This window comes from Rana temporaria, chromosome 12, assembly GCF_905171775.1.
Source record: "Rana temporaria chromosome 12, aRanTem1.1, whole genome shotgun sequence".
Classification (NCBI taxonomy): Eukaryota; Metazoa; Chordata; class Amphibia; order Anura; family Ranidae; genus Rana; species Rana temporaria.
In genome coordinates, this window is record NC_053500.1 from 115,217,879 (window position 1) to 115,241,055 (window position 23,177).

Here is a 23,177-nt window from a genome sequence, read left to right on the forward strand (position 1 = left end):
CCCATACACACAAGTGGTTTTCTCGTCGAAAAAAACAACTGATGGTTTTCAAGCCTGCCTTGCATACACACGGTCACACAAAAGTTCGGTGAACCTTCCTTTGCCACTTTCCCCTTGCTCCTAGTTAGTCCTGTCAGGTTTTGTGGCAGGACTAACTAGGAAACATCTGGTCACTTCCCTATTGCTAAAGGGAGCTCATCTAGTTTGTCACTGACAACCAGTGTAAAAATATCCACATTAGCCGTCCGTCTCACGCCGATATACGTCGGAAGAATGGCACGGACAGGCATTTCAACGTACCTGTACGTCGCTCCGCTGCGCAAGATCTACGTCATCTCGCAGTTCAGCCAATAGCGCCCCCCGCTCGCCCCTGATCCAGACACGCGTGCACGGCGGGCGCGATCACCGCCAGGCACCCGCAATCGCTCATTACAGAGCGAGAACCGGGAGCTGTGTGTGTAAACTAGCATTCGTAATGGAGATAGCACATTCGTCACTCTGTAACGGACTAAAAAGCATGAGGCTGAAAAGTTTTTATTGGGTGTGGTTTATAGCAGAAAGTAAAAATTACTATTTTTATTTCAAAATTGTCTCTCTTTCTTTATTTATAGCGCAAAAAATAAAACCGCTGAGGTGATTAAATACCACCCAAAGAAAGCTCTATTTGTGGGAAAAAAAGGACATACATTTTGTTTGCGTTCAACTTAGCATGACCGCACAATTGTCAGTTAAAGCGATGGAGTGCGGTATCACAAAAAATGGTCCGGTCATTAAGGGGGCAAATCCTTCTGGGGCTGAAGTGGTTAAATCAATGCCTCTAAATACCTTTTTTTCAGTTATCTTCAGGCCGGTCACGTGACTCCCAGACACTCTCCTACTACGATCCAGGGCTACAGTGGGAGGGGCTGAGCTATCAGCGCGGAGGTCACCTGACCGTCCGGCTGACGACAGAGGGAGATCTCGGCCCCTCCCGCTGTAGCCCATAGTAGGAGAGCATCCTGGAGTCAACTGACTGACCTGAAAATAACTAAAGAAAGATACAGTATTTAGAGGCATCGATTTAAACACTTATGCCGCGTACACACGACCATTTTTAATGGTCTAGAAAAAAAAAAAAAATTTCAACCCGATTATTATTAAGCCTGCCTTGCCTACACACGATCGTGAAAAAAAACTGCTCTAGCAAAGCGCGGTGACGTACAACACGTACGACGGCAAAGGGGAAGTTCCATACGGATGGCGCCAACCTTGGGGCTGCTTTTGCTGATTCGCGCTTTTCAGTCTTCGTGCTTTTCAGTCTTCGTGCTTTTCAGTCTGTTACAGCGTGATAAATGTGCTATCTCCATTACGAACGCTAGTTTTACCAGAACGAGCGCTCCTGTCTCATTACTTGCTTCTGAGCATGTGCATTATTTTCACGTTGTTAAAGCCCACACACGACCGTTTTTTACGACGTTAAAAGCGACAACGTTAAAAACAACGCGAAAATTCAGAGCATGTTCCAAATTTTTAATGCCCATTTTTAACGTCGCGAAAAATGCTCTGGAGCCTACACATGATCGTTTTTCTTGACATAAAAAAATAAATAATAATTTACATTGCGGCATTACACTGTGTGTTATCGCTGGATAAAAGAGAGGGGCTGGCAGTGAAAGGATTTTTAAGGTAACAACCACTTTAAGTTGAACATATTGGAAATGTCACAGGAATACTACAAAACACAGTCTTACCTTCTGCATATTTGTAGCTGGAAGTAATATCAATGCGATTTCCAGAGCCAACAGCCTTTGTGCTGACAAATTTTCCAATGGCGCCAGTGTCGGTCTCATTGTCGATTAATTCATATTTATCTTTTACCTTGTTGTAGATCCAGGAGATCTCATCTCCATTTACCTCAGCGAATACAAAAGGACCGTCATACTTTAGGTGAACATCTCCAGCCTTTATTGCCTTCACCGATGTCGGTCCAAGCCGATAAATCCCTAGAAGAAGAAAAAAGCTGAAAATATTTTCTTTTCACTTGTAGTCACATTTTAGAGATGATGTAACATGCAATTAAAATCTGAGTTTGTTGATATACAGTATATTAAAGTATCTCAACCCAAAAACTAAGATGTAATATATTGCTGCTTACCAGTCCTTAGATATGCTGACTGCTGTCAATCGATAGATACGGTGGCTGCATTTGTTTCCTTTTTCACACTTTACCTCATTATTTTCTCCTGGTGGCACTTCCCGTGCCTTGGTATCTACACTCATTTCTCAATTGTATCTAAAGATGGAGCTATGGTTGTCACATAGGCTGAGCTTCAAAAAACACAAGGGGGCAGATCCACAAAAGGATTACGCCGTCGTATCAGTAATTTAAAATTTCCCGCGTCGTATCTTTGTTTTGTATCCACAGAACAAGATACGACGGCATCTGGGATCGATCCGACAGGCGTACGTCTTAGTAAGCCGTCGGATCTAAGCTGCAATTTTTCGGCGGCCGCTAGGTGGCGTTCCCGTCGAAATCCACGTTGAGTATGCAAATTAGCCATTCACGGCGATCCACGAACGTACGTCGACCCGGCGCATTTTTTTTACGTCGTTTGCGTTCGGCTTTTTCCAGCGTATAGTTAAAGCTACTGTTATGAGGCGCACTCAATGTTAAGTATGGCCGTCCTTCTCGCCTAGAAATTTTAAATTTTTACGTCGTTTGTGTAAGTCGTTCGCGAATAGGGATTTGCGTAGAATGACGTCACCGTCGGAAGCATTGGCTTGTTCCAGGTTAATTTCGAGCATTCGCACTGGGATACCCCCACGGACGGCGCATGCGCAGTTAAAAAAAAACGGAATTTACGTCGGGTCATGACGTATTTACATAAAACACATCACTTCCATTTAAATTCCGTGCCCTTTCGCCGCAAAAGATACACTACACCGCCGTAACTTACGGCGCAAATTCGTTGAGGATTCGAAACAAAAAAAGTAAGTTACAGCGGCGTAGTGTATCTTAGATACGCTACGCCCGGCGCAATAATGTGGATCTACCCCAAGAAATATAAGTGTGTCTATGTTTTCTTTTCAGCTCACCGAAAGTATTAAAGGGGTTGTAAAGGAAAACATTTTTTTTCATAATAAGCATCCTTTACCTGCAGACATTCCTCTTTTCACTTCCTCATTGTTCGTTTTTGCTCAGAAGTTGCTCTATTTCTTCTCTGTTCTGTTCACTTCCTGCTTGTCTGATTTTACTGACCACCGTGATGGGAGGCTTTACTGCGGTGGTCAGTAACGTGCTCACCCCCTCCTGGGAACTACATCTGTGCGGCAGGACGCTCTCTACGTGTTAGAGACTTCAAGGAGGTGTGAATTACTGGGTGTGCCGCAATGCATACTGGGAAATGTAGTTCTTACATGAACGAACGATGCAAACCAGGAAGTGAATGAGAGAACAGAAACTAGAATGCCGGAGGTGATATAGATGAAGGAATTTAATAGGTATTTACTCGTTTTTTAACAGAATCATTACACTATTCTGTCTGTCTACCTTGCAGACATTAATTTTAGGCAAAAAATTTTTTTCCTTTAGTGACCCTTTAAGCATTTCGAATTTCTGGCAAGATCACCACATATTTTCTGTACTTGCTGAGAATGCTCCTAGTCTGAAAAATGCTTACTAATGCAACCAGCACTTTTAGGCTTGGTTCATATCTACAGGTGTGACCAAGTGCGGGCATGTTTCCATGTTTTTTTTGGTATGCACATGTGTAGAACAGCTCATTCATTTTAATGGGCAAGAAACTTGGAAATGCGTCACACCAAACTGAATGCTGCTGCAGCACCATGCAGTCTGGTGTGCAAGAAAATGGGTGCACATGTGTGGGGGTGCCATTAACAATTGATGGTACAGCTGTGCATCTGCTAAATGGCAGTACATTCCTCTGTGTGCTGGAAAAGGCACAATTTTGTGCATGTTCCCGACATGTATAGATCTGAATCTAGCAGTGGTGCTTAAAATCTTTCCACTTACAGTAGCTGCTGCATTTCTCACCCTAGGCTTATACTTGAGTCAATAAGCTTTCCCAGCTTTTTGTGGTAAAATGAGGTGCCTCAGCTTATATTCGGGTCAGCTTATACTCAAGTATATACGGTAGTTATAATTAGTTAGTTAGTTATTATTGCGAATTTCCAAATTTTTGAATTTCCAAATTTTTGGATTTCCTCATTTTCAAATATTTAGATACGAATTTATAGCTGGATTCAGGTAGCCGTGCCTAACGTTAGGCAGGCGTAGCGTATCTCATATACGCAATGCCGCCGTAAGTTAGAGAGGCAAGTGCTGTATTCACAAAGCACTTGCGTCCTAAGTTACGGCGGCGTAGCGTAAATGTGCCGGTGTAAGCGCTCCTAATTCAAATTGTGAAGAGGTGGGCGTGTTTTATGTAAATAAAGCATGACCCCACGTAAATGACGTTTTGAACGAACGGCGCATGCGCCGTCCGTGGACGTATACCAGTGCGCATGCTCCAAATTACGCCGCAAAGACTCATTGGTTTCAGATCGTGTGTACGCGGCATTAGAGTACATGTTGCATAAAGATTTTGGCCCAGATTCACAAAGCACTTGCACCGACGTATCTCGAGATACGCCACGTAAGTGCAAATATGCGCCGTCGTATCTGTGCACCGGGCCCACAAAACTAAGATACACCTAAAAACAGGCTTCATTTCACCAACGTAACTTGCCTACGCTGGCGTAGAGTGGGCGCATAGTTACGCTGGACGCATGTGGCGCTCCCATTGATTTTCTATTCAAATATGCAAATTAGGGAGATACGCCGATTCACGAACGTACGTGCACCCGACGCAGGCTAAGACTGGTGCGCGTAAGTTATACGTATGTCGTAAAGTTATGCCCCATATAGGAGGTGTAACTCAGCAGCATCCATGCAAAGGGCTGCACCAGGGAACTCAAGCCAGCCTATTTTACGTAGTTTACGTTGGACGTGAATATGGCTGGGCGTAGGTTACGTTCACGCCGTAGGCAGTGATCCGACGTATCTTAGGGAGTAGTTCCGACGTGATTCTGAGCATGCGCACTGGGATGCGTCCACAGGACGGCGCATGCGCCGTTCGTTATAAGTATCTGTCTGGCGCTCGGCCCATCATTTGCATGGGGTCACGCCTCATTTGCATGGCTCACGCCCACTTCAACATACGACGGCTTACGCCTAGGAAACCCAGCGCAGTTTTGAGAGCACTGGCTTTGTGAATTCAGTGCTTGCCTCTCTGCGTTGCGTCGGCGTAGCGTACAGGAGATACGCTACGGCGGCATAAATGTGCGCCGCTGTCTGTGAATCCGGGCCATTATGTTTTTTTTTATATAATTAATTGTCACACCAACCAAAGCTTTGCTCTTGTGGGGTAGCATCCAGAGCTTGCCATCCATTATAATATGATCCTATATCAGGTCTGGTGAACCAAGCCTCATTCCATACATGATAGTTCCTGTAGAAGACAATGTAAGAAAGTGTGTTCATCATTTTATGAAATGTAAACATTAGCATAGAGTACAGGGATTTACAGTGAAATGAGAAAGCTACAGTAGATGGTACAGTTTAGGTTCACTTTAAGACCACTTTCACACTGAGGCAGTTTTTAGGTGTTTTAGCTCTAAAAATAGCTTTTGAAAAGCGCCTGAGACCCACCTCATTGCAATGGGTCTTTTCACACTGGGGCATTGCGCTTGCAGGAAGTTACAAAGGGCCAGATTCACAAACGAGATACGACGGCGTATCTACTGATACGCCGTCGTATCTCTGTTTCTAACTATGCGACGGATTCATAGAATCAGTTACGCATAGATAGCCCTAAGATCCGACAGGTGTAATTGAATTACACTGTCGGATCTTAACCACTTCCATACCGGGCACGTATACACCTTCCTGCCCAAGCCAATTTTCAGCTTTCAGCACTGTCGCACTTTGAATGGCAATTGCGCGGTCATGCTACACTGTACCCAAACAAAATTGGCGTCCTTTTTTTCCCACAAATAGAGCTTTCTTTTGGTGGTATTTGATCACCTCTGCGATTTTTTTTTTTTTGCGCAACAACTAAAAAAAGACTGAAAATTTTGAAAAAAAATACGTTTTTTTTTTCTGTTAAATTTTTTGTAAATAAGTAAGTTTTCTCTTTCAATTACGGGCACTGATATGGCGGCACTGATGGGCACCGATGAGATGGCACTGATGGACATCAATGAGGTAGTACTGACGGGCACAGATGAGGTGGCACTGATTGGCGGCGCTTGTATGCGGCACTGATGGGCACACATAGGCGGCACTGATGGGCACACATAGGCGGCACTGATGGGCACACATAGGCAGCACTGATGGGCACACATAGGTGGCACTGATGGGCACACACAGGCGGCACTGGGCACTCATAGGCGGCACAGATGGGCACTCATGGGTGGCACTTATGGGTGGCACTGATGGCTACTTATGGGTGGCACAGATGGGCACTGATAGGTGGGCACTGGGCATGGATGGGCACTGTGGGGTCGCACTGATGGACACTGTAGGGTGGCACTGATGGACACTGGGGCGGCACTGATTAACCTATGTTGCCAGTCAGTGCCCATTTGTGGGCACTGATTGGCATAATTTTTTTTTTAATGCTTTTTTTTTACAGCCTTTTTTTTTTTCTAGCCTTTTTTTTTTTTGATCTGTCCTTTTTTTTCAGTCTTTTTTTTTTTTTTTTTTTTTTTGCCTTTTTTTTTTTGGATCTGCCCTTCCCTGGTGGTCCAGGGTGGGCTTCCCTGGTGGTCCATGTGGCGATCCGAGGGGGGGCTGCGCTGATAAACAATCAGCGCGAACCACCCCTGTCAGGAGAGCAGCCGTTCGGCTCTCCTCTACTCGCGTCTGTCAGACGCGAGTGAGGAAGAGCCGTCAACGGCTCTTCCTGTTTACATCGTGATCAGCCGTGATTCGACACGGCTGATCACGTGGTAAAGAGTCTCCGTGAGAGACTCTTTACCGAGATCGGTGTTGCGGGGTGTCAGACTGACACCCCGCAACAACGATCGCCGCGATGCGCGCCCCCGGGGGCGCGCAGCGGCTTAGAATCCTGAGGACGTCATATGACATCCAGTCAGGATTCTACAACCACTTTGCCGCCATCAATCTGTCATTGGTGGGCGGCAAGTGGTTAAGGATGCAATTCTAGGCCGGCCGCTAGGTGGCGAGGCCATTGCGGCCGGCGTAGAATATGCAAATGAAGACTTACGGCGATCCCTGAACGTCCCGAACGGCCCGTCGATCTAAATCTACGTTGTTTCCGTCGAGTTACGCCGCGTAAAACTAGGGCTGAGCCCTAGTTCTCTTAAGCCATGGTAAGTATGGCCGTCGTTCCCGCGTCGAAATTTAAACATCAACGTCGTTTGCGTAAGACGTCCGTGAATGGCGCTGGACGCCATTTACGTTAACGTCTAAGCAAATGACGTCGGTGAAATGTCAGTTAGCGCAATGCACGTGGGGTAATTTACCCGACGGAGCATGCGCAGTACGTCCGGCGCGCCTAATTTAAATGGGACTCGCCCCATTCGATTGGGCCCGCCTTGCGCCGGACGGATTTAAGTTACACCGCTGCAAATTTCCAGGTAAGTGCTTTGTGGATCGGGCACTTAGGCAGAAAATTTGCGGCGGTGTAACTTAAATCGGAAAAGTTAAGTTGCGCCCGCTGGCTGTGAATCTGGCCCAAAGTTACAAAATGTCCTCTAAACAGCATCTTCGGGATGGGTTGGGAGCGCTGTAAATAGCGCTCCCAAAATGCCCCTACCCATTAAAATGAATGGACAGTGCTTCCAAAGAGCCTAAAAAGCACTTCGGAAGTGCTGCTAACGGGTCTTTTTTTTTGTTTTATTTTTTGAGTACAATACATTTTTATACATTTTTTTAAAACATATTAAACATACGTGAGGTTTTGTATTTCAAATACGTTTTGCAAACGTTTTACAACATGTATACATTGGATTGAACATAATCAAAATTGTTATATTAATTTAATGCCAAATTAACATTTAGTAATCAAAGTATATTAATATGAATATTAATAATATGAAAGTATATTAATATGAACTATTTAAAGCAAATTTTTTGTAACCTTTTTGGGTTTTTTTTTTTTTTATTTTTTTTTAGGGTGGACCTCTGCTTTAAGTAAAAACAAAAAATTAGAAAAAATAAAGTTAAAATAATAAATATAATAATAAGCGATTTCGTGTAGATTCATAAATAAAGGTTCAACCAGTTAGCAACCGCCCTATAGACGAAATACGTCTACAAGGCGGTTGCTTAACTCTGGGAGGGCATCAATGTACGTCCTCCCAGAATCGCGCTCCCGCACGCCCTGTGGGGCGCGCACACGGGAGTCTCCATGACCGCCGGGTCCTCCGGACCCGGCTGATCACGGATCACGGTAAATCGCCGCTGATAGCGGCGGTTTACCACGTGATCGCTCCGTCCAATGACGGAGCGATCACTAGTAAACAAACCGGCGTCATGTGATGACGCCGGTTCCTCCCTCTCCTCTCTGTACCGAACGGTACAGTGTGAGAGAGGAGAGGGGAGAGAGCGGAAGCAGCAGCAGCTGCTGCTGCTGCTGCGGGCTGGATCTGTGACACATGCAGTCACAGATCCAGCCAGCCATCCCTCCCTGTGCAATACTCTGCAATGCCCCCATACTCTGCAATGCCCCCATACTCTGCAATGCCCCCATACTCTGCAATGCCCACATAATCTGCAAGGCCCCCATACTCTGCAATGCCCCAAAATACTCTGCAATGCCCCAAAATACTCTGCAATGCCCCCATACTCTGCAATGCCCCGCAATACTCCGCAATGCCCCGCAATACTCCGCAATGCCCCGCAATACCCCGCAATACCCCGCAATACTCCGCAATACCCTGCAATACTCCGCAATACCCCGCAATACCCCACAATACCCCGCAATACTCGGCAATACCCCGCAATACCCCACAATACTCTGCAATACCCTGCAATACACCACAATACTCTGCAATACCCCACAATACTCCGCAATACCCCACAATACTCTGCAATACCCCACAATACTCCGCAATACCCCACAATACCCTGCAACGTCGTCTATGGGGATTTTTAAGTAGCAAAGTTTGGCGCCATTCCACAAGCGTGTGCAATTTTGAAGGGTGACATGTTGGGTATCTATTTACTCGGCGTAACTTCATCTTTCACATTTATGCAAAAGAATGAAGAAAAAATACTACATTTTCCAAATTTTATAACAGAAACAAAGAAAAATTATTATTTTTTACAGAATTTTCAGTCTTTTTTCTCTTATAGCGCAAAAAATAAAAAACCCAACGTTGATTAAATACCACCAAAAGAAAGCTCTATTTGTGTGAAAAAAGGACGAAAATTTCATTTGGGTACAGTGTTGTATGACTGAGTAATTGTCATTCAAATTGTGAGAGCACCGAAAGCTGAAAATTGGTCTGGTTATTAAGGGGGTTTACGTGCCCAGTGGTCAAGTGGTTAAATAAGGGTTCAGACTTATCTAATTAAATGTATCTCTAATGCCGCATACACACGATCAAAATGTCCGATGACAAAAGTCAGATCATCTGTGACCGAGATCTTAGTAGGACTACACATTCTAATTATGGACCAGTTGTGGGGTTCAGGAGGAACTGGCCCTTGGCTGGACTCAAGTTGTAACAAGATTTGCATAAGAAAGTCCTTCTGGGATTTGGGGTTCCCATGCCAGATATCTGAAAGTACATGCAGGCTGCCTTTTCAGTTTTGAATAAAACATGGAAAGGTTTGAATCTCTGTTAAATTTTTATTGAGACATGTGACCTATCAGAAGAATTTTTCCTTACCTTTCTTCCTTTCTTCCTGATACAACAGGAAGCTGATACAACAGGAAGTGTCGCAAGTTTTTGAGGCAAGTGGTTAATTCACAAAGCACTTACCTCAAAACTTGCGGCGGCGTATCGTAAATCCCCCGGCGGAATTCAAATTCCGCAGCTAGGGGGCGTGTAGTATTTAAATCAGGCGCGTTCCCGCGCCGATCGAACAGCGCATGTGCCGTCCGGAAATGTACCCAGCGTGCATTGCGGTAAATGACGTCGCAAGGACGACATTGGTTTCGACGTGAACGTAAATGGCGTCCAGCCCCATTCACGGACGAGTTACGCAAACAACGTACAATTTTTAAATCGCGAGAACGACAGCCATACTTAAAGCGGTTCTCCACCCTAAAGTGGAGTCCCGCTGATCGGAACCCTCCCCCCCTTCGGTGTCACATTTGACACCTTTCAGGGGGGAGGGGGGTGCAGATACCTGTCTAAAGACAGGTATTTGCACCCACTTCCGGCCACACGCTACGGGCAAAAGACGGGTTTTTCTGACTTCCCGTCTGTCGCCGGTTGTGTGCTGGGAACACTCGGCTCCCAGCACACAGCGTGTGAGCCAATCGGCGGGCGCAGCGCGACTCGCGCATGCCCTGTAGGGAACCGGGTAGTGAAGCCGGAGCGCTTCACTTCCTGGTTCCCTCACCGAGGATGGCGGGGGGGGGGGCAGCAGAGTGACGAGCGATCGCTCGTCCTCTGCTGCGATCGGCGCTGGACTCCAGGACAGGCAAGTGTCCTAATATTAAAAGTCAGCAGCTGAAGTATTTGTAGCTGCTGGCTTTTAATATTTTTTTCCCATGGCACATCCGCTTTAACATTGGCTGCACATCATAAACCCAGGGGGTAACTATCCGCCAGAAAAAGCCAAACGCAAACGAAGTAAAAAAAAAGCGCCGGGCGGTCGTTCGTTTCTGAATCGGCGTATCTCCTCATTTGCATATTCTTCGCGTAAATAAACCGAAACGCCACCTAGCGGCCGGCCTGGAATTGCAGCCTAAGATCCGACGGTGTAAGTGACTTACACCTGTCGGATCTTAGTCATATCTATGCGTAACTGATTCTATGAATCAGGCGCATAGATACGACCAACGGAATTCAGAGATACGACGGTGTATCAGGAGATACACCGTCGTATCTCTTTGTGAATCTGGCCCATAATGTTTTTTAATAGTTATACACAAATGTTTTGCCTTTCATTTATATTTTAAACGGAATGGATTGTTTTACAAGGTGATCATTTACAATCACTTTAAAGGGGTTGTAAAGGTAAATAACTTTTTACCTAAATAGCTTCCTTTACCCTAGTGTAGTCCTCCTTCACTTACCTCATCCTTCCATTTTGCTTTTAAATGTCCTTATTTAATACTCACTTTCTGTTCTTCTGTCTGTAACTACACGCAGTAATGCAAGGCTTTCTCCCTGGTGTGGAGAAAGCCTCCTGAGGGGGCGAGCAGGAGAGTCAGGACGCCCACTAACACACAACTCCTTTCTCTATCTGCAAAGTAGAGAGCGTCCTGACTTGCATGCTCGCCCCCTCCCCCCTCAAGAGGCTTTCTCCACACCAGGGAGAAAGAAAAGCCCGGAGTAAAGACAGAAAACATAGCGGAGGGCTGGCATGACCAGAGTGCTTGGGGGACATAAGGGGTTAACAAGTTCTCTGAGGAATGGTGGGGGCGGTGCTGTGGGGATCTTTTTCCCGGGCTCAGGAAAGCTTACTTAACCACTTCCAAACCGCCGTACGTCTTTATACGGCCTAACTTTAAAGATTGATATCTCGGTAACGGCAGCAGCTGCTGGCACAACCGAGGTATCTATCTTTAGTGTCGGCGGTTCTGTTAACGATAACGGCGGTCTCCGCGGCGCATTCGCCGCGAGATCGCCGTTATCGGCGGCGGGAGAGGGCCCCCCCCTCCCGCCGTTGTCCCGCGCCCTCCGCCGCTTACCGTAGCCGTCGGTAGCGGCGGAGGCGATCTGGACCGGTGACTGGGGACTAGACTGAAGGAAAAATCTCCTTCGCCCGTCCGCATAGCTCTGCTGGGCGGAAGTGACGTCAAAACGTCAGTCCCGCCCAGCCTCTTAAAGAAACATTTTTTTTTTTGTCATTTGAAAAAATTACAGTTTCAAATTTTTTTTTTTTTTTTTTTGCATTTTAGTCTAAATATGAGATCTGAGGTCTTTTTGACCCCAGATCTCATATTTAAGAGGACCTGTCATGCGTTTTTCTATTACAAGGGATGTTTACATTCCTTGTAATAGGAATAAAAGTGATCATTTTTTTTCCAGTGTAAAAAATAATAAAATAAATAAAAATAAATAAGAAAAAAAAAAAAAATGTTTAAAGCGCCCCGTCCCGACGAGCTCGTGCGCAGAAGCGAGCGCATACGCGAGTAGCGCCCGCATATGAAAATGGTGTTCAAACGACACAAGTGAGGTATCGCCGCGATCGTTAGAGCGAGAGCAATAATTATAGCCCTAGACCTACTCTGTAACTCAAAAAATGCAACCTGTAGAATTTTTTAAACTTCGCCTATCGAGATTTTTAAGGGTAAAAGTTTGACGCCATGCCACGAGCGGGCGCAATTTGTAAGCGTGACATGTTGGGTACCATTTTATCGGCGTAACATTATCTTTCACAATATATAAAAAAATTGGGCCAAATGTATTGCTGTCTTATTTTTTAATTCTAAAAAGTGATTTTTTTCCAAAAAAAGTGCGCTTGTAGGACCGCTGCGCAAATATGGTGTGACAAAAAGTATTGCAATGATCGCCATTTTATTCTCTAGGGTGTTAGAAAAAAAAAAAATATATAATGTTTGTGGGTTTTAAGTAATTTTCTAGCAAAAAAAAATGTTTTAGTCTTGTAAACACCAAATCTGAAAAACACCCAAAGTAGAGAAGTGGTTAAGGGAGGGGTGGAGCCATAGCCACAGCAGCTCGTGGAGGAGACAGAGAAGGAGGCAGTATTTTCACACCCACCCTCCCCTTTTTTGTTTTGTTTGTGTTGTTTGTGTGTGTTCTTCTTTTGCAGGTCACGGATGCAGGTCGTCATAGCAGTGGTAGTGGTGTGGCGGTGTCATGTGGTCCAGGAGGTCAAAAGGAACAGTTATGACGGAAGTGTGGGGGTCCAGCAGTTATGGACCCTCTCCGTATTCCACCGGAATGGTGTCCGATGGAGTACGGAAATTTGTGTACTGCGGGATAGGGGGTGTTGCTATGCCTTTAAGGCTGGCGGCCGGTGTGGTTTTTATGTCCCGCAGGATAATGGTGTGAAAAGTTATTGGGGTACCATCCTTTGACCACATGACTGTTTTATGGTTGCCATTTTAAAATGGCTGTTTGGAAAAATGTTTGATATATATATTTTAAATATAAAAATAATGTAAAATTTTAAGAAAAGTTTAGTTATGTTAAAAAGTGTTTAATAAAATATGGCTGCTATGGCCAAGTTTTTTCTCCAACTTCAGGTGTCGCCTCAGTTACTAAACTAGGGAAAGGGGGGTAACATGTTATTGTTTAACTACTTGCCGACCAGCCGCCGTCATTCTACGGTGGCAGGTCGGCTCTCCTTGGCGAGAGCACGTAGTATACCGTCACCCTTTAGAGCGGCCACTAGGGGCGCGTGCGCACCGCCCGCTCGCCCCCGACTCCCGTGCGTGTGCCCGGCGGGCGCGATCGCCGCCGGGCACACGCGATTGCTCGTTACAGAGCGGGGACCGGGAGCTGTGTGTGTAAACACACAGCTCTCGGTCCTGTCAGCAGGGGAAATGCTGATCTTCTGTTCATACAATGTATGAACAGAGGATCAGTGTTTCCCCTAGTGAGGCCACCCCTCCACAGTAAGAACACACCCAGGGACATACTTAACCCCTTCCCCGCCCCCTAGTGTTAACCCCTTCACTGCCAGTGGCATTTTTATAGTAATCCAATGCATTTTTATAGCACTGATCGCTATAAAAATGCCACTGGTCCCAAAAATGTGTCAAAAGTGTCCGAAGTATCCGCCATAATGTCGCAGTACCGAAAAAAAATCGCTGATCGCGAAATATATTAATAAAAATGACATAAAAATACCCCCTATTTTGTAAACGCTATAACTTTTGCGCAAACCAATCAATAAACGCTTATTGCGATTTTTTTTACGAAAAATACGTAGAAGAATACGTCTCGGCCTAAACTGAGGAAAAAATATTTTTTTATATATTTTTGGGGGATATTTATTACAGCAAAAAGTAAAAAATATTCATTTTTTTTCAAAATTGTCGCTCTATTTTTGTTTATAGCGCAAAAAATAAAAACCGCAGAGGTGATCAAATACCACCAAAAGAAAGCTCTATTTGTGGGGAAAAAAGGACGCCAATTTTGTTTGGGAGCCACGTCGCACGACCGCGCAATTGTCAGTTAAAGCGACGCAGTCCCGAATCGCAAAAAGTGCTCTGGTCTTTGACCAGCAATATGGTCCGGGGGGTAAGTGGTTAAAAGGTGAATAAGGGTTATCCAGGCTACCTGGGTCAAGCCTTGCATTACTGTGTGGAGTTACAGACAGAAGAACAGGAAGTGAGGATTTCTCAGAAGAAATAAGGATATTTAAAAGCAAAATGGAAGGATGAGATAAGTGAAGGAGGACTGCACTAAGGTAAAGGAAGCTATTTAGGGGGAAAAAATGTACCTTTACAACCCCTTTAAGGTTGGTGCTTATCCAATGGCTCCTGTGCTTCCACTATGTACACAGTGTGAAACTCCTAAATAGGATGGCTCTATAATTACTAGCACATCTTAGTTTTATTGTGAAGGCCTCTATTTTCTATATTACATTAACCACTTCTGCCCCCCGGAAGGTTTCACCCCTTTCCTGACCAGAGGATTTTTTGCAATTTGGCACTGAACTATTTTAACTAGTAATTGCACGTTCATGCAACACTGTACCCAAACAAAATGTATGTCACCCACAAAGAGAGGTTTCTTTTTGTGGTATTTGATCACCCCTGTGTTTTAATTTTTTGCGCTATAAACAAAAAAACAATGGGCCAGATCCACAGAATCAGTTTCCAAGAGATAGACAGAAGATCCGGCATGTGTAAGAGACTTACACTGCCGGATCTTAGGATGCTGGGGGCATTTCGCGTCGAAATGCCGCTTCGGGTATGCAAATTAGCACTTACGGAGATCCACGAAGCTTTTACGCTTCGTTTTTTCTCCGTAAGTATTAAGTTACATGTGTAAAATTAGGGCTGCTTTTACAAAGTGTAAACTGTTTACACCTTGTAAAAGTAGACCCTTCTGTCCAGCGACGCGTTTTTTTTTTGTTTTACATTTTTTTTTCCGCCGTATCTTTTTTTTTTTCCGACGCAACTTTATTGACCCGACGCGATCCACAAAGCTCGGCGTAACGTAATTTCGCGCTATGCACGTCGGGAAAATGACATCACGAGCATGCGCAGTACGGCCGGCACGGGAGCGTGCCTAATTTAAATGGGAATCGCCCCCATTTGAAGAGGAACGCCTTGCGCCGGCGGAATTTAAGTTACACAGCCGAAAATTTCTAGGTAAGTGCTTTGTGGATCGGGCACTTAGGTAGAAATTTTAAGGCAGTGTAACTTAAATGGGAAATTTTACGTTACGCCGGCTCTTTGTGGATCTGGCCCAATATTTTTTACTTCCTGCCATAAAACATACCCAATAAAAAAAATATGAAAAAAATTAATTTCTTCATAAAATTTAGGCCAATATGTATTCTGCTAGATATTTTTGGTAAAAAAAATCTCAATTAAATGTATATTAATTGGTTTGCGCAAAAGCTATCGCGTCTTCAAACTCTGGTATCTTTTTATGGCATTTTTTATTTTTACTAGTAATGGCGGCGAGAGAAATCTGTATTCCTGTTTAGCGGAAACACAAGATCTCCATCTTCCCCTCTGACAGAATGGCGATCTGCCTTGTTTACATGGGCAGACCTTGTTTACACAGGCCAACCGCCGCTCTGCATCTCTCGGGAGAGATCGCTGGGTGCTTGCGAACATCGGGTCTGCTGGAGCAGCTGATTGGCTCCCTCTGTGTCCAATCACAGTGGGAGCGTGTCACCTGCGGCGCACGCTCGGACCCCAGCTGGCCTGACCTGCCGCACTAAGTGTGCAGTGGGCAGTCCGAAACTGGTTAAAGCAAGCAACTCTATCATATGGACCGAAATATACAGTAGATAGGATGTTTATTTTCTCACAATTCAAAGCAAGAAAATATATTTACTGATGAGGAATTCAAAAAATATATATATCTTCTCTTGACCAGCTATTCATTCATTACCAAATAGAGTCTATTCCTCCCAAATGGTTCCCATCTGAATCATATTTAAGTTCAATTTTGAGATCTTCATTGGTGTCATGAGCAGAGTAAAAATTGGTGACAATGCGACTTGGAATTCCCAGGCATCTCATTACTAAAAGACATAAAAACACGACGATTGTACATTTGTTGCCTTGTAATGCCAGATATACAGATGTGGCCAAAAGTTTTCAGAATGATTTAGAATTTTTAGATCTTTTTGTCAGATGTTACTATAATATACGGTAGTATAATTACCGGCATTTCATAAGTGTCAAAGGCTTTCATTTCAAAATTACATTAAAGTGATATTATAGGTTTGATTTAAAAAAAAAAAATAACAAACATAGTTACATAGTTAGTTACATAGTTAGTCAGGTTGAAAAAAGACACAAGTCCATCCAGTTCAACCACAAAAAATAAAAAAACAAAATAAAAAACACAGTAAAATCCTATACACCCAACTCCATACCCACAGTTGATCCAGAGGAAGGCAAAAAACCCCAGCAGAGCATGATCCAATTTGCTACAGCAGGGAAAAAAATTCCTTCCTGATCCCCCGAGAGGCAATCGGATTTACCCCGGATCAACTTTACCTACAAATCTTAGTACTCAGTTATATTCTGTACATTTAGGAAAGAATCCAGACCCTTCTTAAAGCAATCTACTGAGCTGGCCAGAACCACCTCTGGAGGGAGTCTGTTCCACATTTTCACAGCTCTTACTGTGAAAAAACCTTTCCGTATTTGGAGGTGAAATCTCTTTTCCTCTAGACGTAAAGAGTGCCCCCTTGTCCTCAGTGTTGACCGTAAAGTGAATAACTCAACACCAAGTTCACTGTATGGACCTCTTATATATTTGTACATGTTGATCATATCCCCCCTTATTCTCCTCTTCTCAAGAGTGAATAAATTTAGTTCTTCTAATCTTTCCTCATAGCTGAGCTCCTCCATGCCTCTTATCAGTTTGGTTGCCCTTCTCTGCACTTTCTCCAGTTCTCCGATGTCCTTTTTGAGAACTGGTGCCCAAAACTGAACTGCATATTCCAGATGAGGTCTTACATGTCATACTTACCTCCACTGTGCAGCTCGTTTTACACAGAGTGGCCCCGAACATCCTCTTCTGGGGTCCCACGGCGGCTCTTGGCTCCTCCCTGCATCAGGTAACCCCCTCTGGGAAGCGCTCAACCAAGGGGGTTACTTTGCAGGCGCGCTACCGTGTCATACAGTATACTCGGCGTCCATAGCCGCCGAATGCAGGACTCAGCACCGCCCCCCGGTGCCCGTGTCATTGGATTTGATTGACAGCAGTGCGAGCTAATGGCTGCTATCAGTCTATCAAATGAAGAGCCGAGAACCTGTGGAGAGAGCGACGGCGGGATCGCGCCCACGGAAGTTTGGGGGCCCAGGTAAGTAAAACAGGGGGGAGCTGGGGGGCCGGACACGGCAAGGTGTTTTTTAAGGTGAAAAAAACACGAAGGTTTATAAGTTTTTGCAAAGTGTCAATATTTGTAGTGTTGACCCTTCTTCATTAAGACCTCTGCAATTCACCCTGGCATGCTGTCAATCAATTTCTGGGCCACATCCTGACTGATGGCAGTCCATTCTTGCATAATTAATGCTTGGAGTTTTTCAGAATCTTGAGGATTGACCGCAAGTTCTTAATGGGATTTCCTTAGGGAGTTTCCAGGCCATGGACCCAAACTGTAATTTTTTTTTTGCCCAAGCCACTTAATTATCACTTTTGCCTTATGGCACGGTGCTCCATAATGCTGGAACTGGTATTGTTCCTCACCAAACTGTTCCTGGATGGTTGGGAGAAGTTTTTCTCAGATGTTTTTGTACCATTCTTTATTCATGGTTGTGTTCTTAGGCAACATTGTGAGTGAGCCCACTCCCTTGGCTGAGAAGCAACCCCACACATAGATGGTCTCAGAATGCTTAACTGTTGGCCAGTGGTGGCTCGTGTTTTTTTGGGGGGCCACCCCCCACTGTTTTCCGGTCGGTCTGGCACTTACCCCATCGTGGCAGGTGGCGGGTGGTGCAGTGGCTCGGCTCCTCCATGGCGACTTCCAGCTCCTCCCCTCGTCCTCCTAGGTGTCCAATAGGATCGCCTGTCTTTTCAGCAAATCGGATGACCAGTGTCAAAACCTGCTTCCTGATTGGCCAGGAGGAGGATCAGTGTTACAACAGTGAATATTAATTTGCTGTTGTAACATACCTGGGTGAGCTCGGAGCGCACTCTCTGCGACCCCAACCCACCCTATATTAAAGCCTATTAGAACCTCTGACTCTAATTGGTGCTTAACCCCCTTGGCGGTAAACCCGAGCGTGACTCGGGGTAGGTTTCCAATGTTAGGATCGGTATCCCCGAGTCACGCTCGGGGTGGACGTGCATAGTGTGGAGCGGCGCGGCTTACCTTCTCGCTGGATCCACAGGCAAGTTACTTACCTTGTCCCTGGATCCTGCGATGCCACCCCGCTGTGTGAGCGAGCGGGACCTCCTCGCTCGATTCACAGTCTCCCGGTGTGCCGCCGATCTCCGTTCCCTGCGACGTTACGACGCACGGGAGCGGAGAACGGCGCCAAATTCAAAAAAGTAAACAAACACTATACATACAGTATACTGTAATCTTATAGATTACAGTACTGTATGTAAAAAATACACACCCCCCTTGTCCCTAGTGGTTTGCCCAGTGCCCTACATGTACTTTTATATAATAAAAACTTTTCTTTCTGCCTGCAAACTGTAGATTGTCCAAAAGTGTCCCTTTATGTCAAAAATGGTTTTAGAGCTAGAAAACAGCGATAATAAATTATAATCACTTGCAGAATTGTGCGATAGCGATTTGTGGGGAAATTCGTCATAAAAAATAAATAAATAATGACAGCGACAATTCTGCAACTGAGCAAATTTCAGTGATTTTGAGTTGATTACATTTTTGATTAATTTTTTTTATAATTATATTATTATTTGTTATAATTATTTATAATTATTTATTATATTATAATTTATAATTTTGTTTTAAAAAAAAAATCATACCCGGGATGCCTACTAGACTCTTGTTTGGTCAGATTTAAGTGAGTTATTTCTAAAAATTACAGGCCTACAGTATAAAACGCCAAATTTCCTTGCAAATAATTGTACCGCTTTTGGTACGTAATTCTAGACAGAATCATACCGCCAGGGAGGTTAAAAAAACAAAAAAAAAAGCCCCTCCACATTGGAATCCATTCGCCAGTGTCCTGAGAGGGGCCGGATGCATGTATAGGGGAGGCGACGATGGACGGGGGGCAGCTCCCGTGTGTCCTTAATGGACGGGCCGCCCCTGCTGTTGGCATGACACAGAACTGATGGTAGCACTCACCTTTTCTTCTCTGTTTTTCTGGATGCCCCAAACAATCGGAAAGGGGATTCATCAGAGAAAATTACTTTACCCTAGTCCTCAGCAGTCCAATCCCTGTACCTTTTGCAGAATATCAGTCTGTCCCTGACATTTTTCCTGCCGAGAAGTGGCTTTTTTGCTGCCCTTCTTGACACCAGGCCATCCTCCAAATGTCTTAGCCTAATTGTGCATGCAGATGTACTCACACCTGCCTACTGCCATTCCTGAGCAAGCTCTGCACTGGCACTGCCCCTATCCCACAGCTGAGTTAACTGCAGGAGACAGTCCTGGTCGCTTGCTGGATTTTCTTATGGGATTTAGGGCTCTTTCACACGGAGCGGACCGTTTCTGGGTCCGCTCCGTGTGTCCGCCAAAGCTCAGCGGGGATCCCCGCTCAGCTGTCGGCGGATAGGGCGGTCCCCGCACACAGTGCAGGGACCGCCCTGTCTCTGCTCCGCTGTCCCCTATGGGGAACCTGATGCAGACGGACCGTCTGTCCGTCTGCATCAGTTCCGCTCCGCCGAACGGAAGAAAAATAGGGTTTCTTCCGTTCGGAAAAGCGGATCCGGACTGACGCGGACGCTAGCGGATGCTCCATCTGCTAACGGACGCGTTCCCATAGGGATTCATTACAAGTCCGTTAACGGACTTGTAATGAGCGGACGAACGGTCCGCTAGTGTGAAAGGACCCTAAGTTCATCTGATCACTCTTCATAACATTCTGGAGTATATGCTAATTGCCATTATAAAAACTGAGGCAGCAGACTTTGAATATTAATATTTGTTTCATTCTCAAAACTTCTGGCCACAGCTGTAGATAAGTAAGAAATATATGACAACCAATCATAATCCATAATTCAATCATATGACTTTAGTAGAACTGCACGATTCTGGCCAAAATGAGAATCACAATTTCTTTGCTTAGAATAAAGATCACGTTTCTCACACAATTCTCGCGGCATAAAATCTTTCACTTTATACAAAAAAAATTTGGGCTAACTTTACTGTTTTTTTTTTTTTTTTCATTAACCTCCCTGGCGGTATGATTCTGTCTGGAATTACGTACCAAAAGCGGTACAATTATTTTGCAAGGAAATTTGGCGTTTTATATTGTAGGCCTGTAATTCTTAGGAATAACTCACTTAAATCTGACCAAGCAAGAGTCTTATAGGCATCCCGGGTATGATTTTTTTTTAAAACAAAATTATAAATTATAATATAATAAATAATTATAAATAATTATAACAAATAATAATATAATTATAATAAAAATTATTCAATAATGTAATCAACTCAAAATCACTGAAATTTGCTCAGTTGCAGAATTGTCGCTGTCATTATTTTTTTTTTCTTATGACGAATTTCCCCACAAATCGCTATCGCACAATTCTGCAAGTGATTATAATTTATTATCGCTGTTTTCTAGCTGATCTAAAACTATTTTTGACATAAAGGGACACTTTTGGACAATCTACAGTTTTTAGGCAGAAAGAAAAGTTTTTATTATATAAAAGTACATGTAGGGCACTGGGCAGACCACTAGGGACAAGGGGGGTGTGTATTTTTTACATACGGTACTGTAATCTATAAGATTACAGTATACTGTATGTAAAGTGTTTGTTTACTTTTTTGAATTTGGCGCCGTTCTCCGCTCCCGTGCGTCGTAACGTCGCAGGGAACGGAGATCGGCGGCACACGGGGACACTGTGAATCGAGCAAGGAGGTCCCGCTCGCTCACACAGCGGGGTGGCATCGCTGGATCCAGGGACAAGGTAAGTAACTTGCCTGTGGATCCAGCGAGAAGGTAAGCCGCGCCGCTGCACACTCTGCACGTCCACCCCGAGCGTGACTCGGGGATACCGATCTTAACATGAAAAACCAACCCCGAGTCACGCTCGGGTTTACCGCCAAGGGGGTTAAAGTATTTTTTTCACAAAAAAATGCATTTGAAAGAGCGCTGCGCAAATACAGTGCGACATAAAATATTGTAACAACCACCATTTTATTCTCTAGGGTCTCTACAAAAATAAAAATCTATATATAATGTTTGGGGCTTCTAAGTAATTTTCTAGCAAAGAAAAATGATTTTAACTTGAAAACAACAACTGTCAGAAAAAGGTTTGATGTTTAAATGGTTAAACGTTCCTAATTTACATACAGAAGTCTATTCCTTTGATGTAAAAGTCAAATTGATACAATGTTTAGACTTAACATTCCACTTATATAGGTAGATTCACAAAAAGTTAGGCCAGCTTATCAGTAGATAAGCCGACCTAACTCAGAATCTACGCCGACTTATGTTTAAGTGTATTCTCAATCAGAGATACACTTAAACATATCTAAGATACGACGGCTTGCGCCGTCCTATCTTAGGTTGCAATATTTCTGCTGGCCGCTAGGTGGCGCTTCCATTGCGGTCGGCGTAGAATATGTAAATTAGTAGATACGCCGATTCACGAACGTACGCCCGGCCGACGCAGTACTTTTACGCCGTTTACGTTAGAGATAGGCCGCGTAAAATTAGAGCTAGGCCCTAGTTGGAATAGTAATGTTAAGTATGGCCGCCATTCCCCCGTCGAAATACGAATTTTTGATGTCGTTTGCGTAAGTCATCCGTGAATAGGGATTTACATCGTTTACGTCCACGTCGAAATCAATAGGCCCGTGCGGCGTACTTAGCCACAATGCACACTGGGAAATGTAGGCGCCCGGCGCATGCGCAGTTAAATAAATGTCAAAAACGTAAGGTCAAGCGCCATTAACATAAAACACGCCCCCTTACACACATTTGAATTAGGCGCCCTTACGCCCGCCCGCTTTAGGCTACGCCGCCGTAACTTAGCAGGCAAGTACATTGTGAATCATGTACTTGCCTAGCTAACTTACGGCGGCGTAGCCTAAACACGCTAAGCTACGCTGCCGCAAGTTTAAGGCAATCTACCTGAATCTACCTATTCGAATGTTTTAAAACTTGGCAGACTGCCCAGATTTAGACTTTTGAAGATCAGGAAGATCAGGAAAAACTTTGTCAAGATCGTAACAGTGAATAATCGCGATAAAGATTCTTGACGATTAATCGTGCAGCTCTAGACTTTAGTAAACCCAAATTCATTTATTTTTTTTGCATGAGATACTACCCTTTAGCTTTGTTTTTAACACTGCTATTGACAAATCTGTTACTTGGTGATCATACTGGCTTGTGTTATTATGAGCCCAGTGTGTCAATTTGTACATGGAAACACATTTTTTGTTATATTTTTGTTTTGATGGTGTGGTTGAGGCATTAATTGTACCTGTGCATAGTACTCCAGCAAAGACCCAGCACTGTCCATATTTAACTGGACCAGATTTTGCCCACTGTTTCAGTATGGCCACACTTCCTGACCAGCTTGTAGGACTGCGACCATCATCGTATTTCTTACCCCACTTGCCCCAAAGCACGCCATTGTCATCATTAGTGTTAACCTTTAAAGAAAACAGACAATTTATATATCAAATTGGAAGGAAATGTGTGTAGTGTCTTAGATTATTGATATTAAATCTG

At 44.4% G+C, this 23,177-nt stretch overlaps 1 protein-coding gene across 1 annotated transcript in view; it reads right to left on the bottom strand.

Annotated features, from left to right (window-relative positions):
- Nucleotides 1-23,177, bottom strand: part of LOC120918613 (protein-glutamine gamma-glutamyltransferase 6-like) — a 63,966-nt gene that overhangs the window by 7,955 nt on the left and 32,834 nt on the right. Inside the window, exons 6-9 of the mRNA XM_040330287.1 lie at nt 22,927-23,098; nt 16,231-16,363; nt 5,386-5,489; nt 1,731-1,982 (exon numbers count right to left, since the gene is read on the bottom strand). Of these exons, the coding sequence (XP_040186221.1) occupies nt 1,731-1,982; nt 5,386-5,489; nt 16,231-16,363; nt 22,927-23,098 (661 nt within the window). The remainder of the gene's footprint in view (nt 1-1,730; nt 1,983-5,385; nt 5,490-16,230; nt 16,364-22,926; nt 23,099-23,177) is intronic.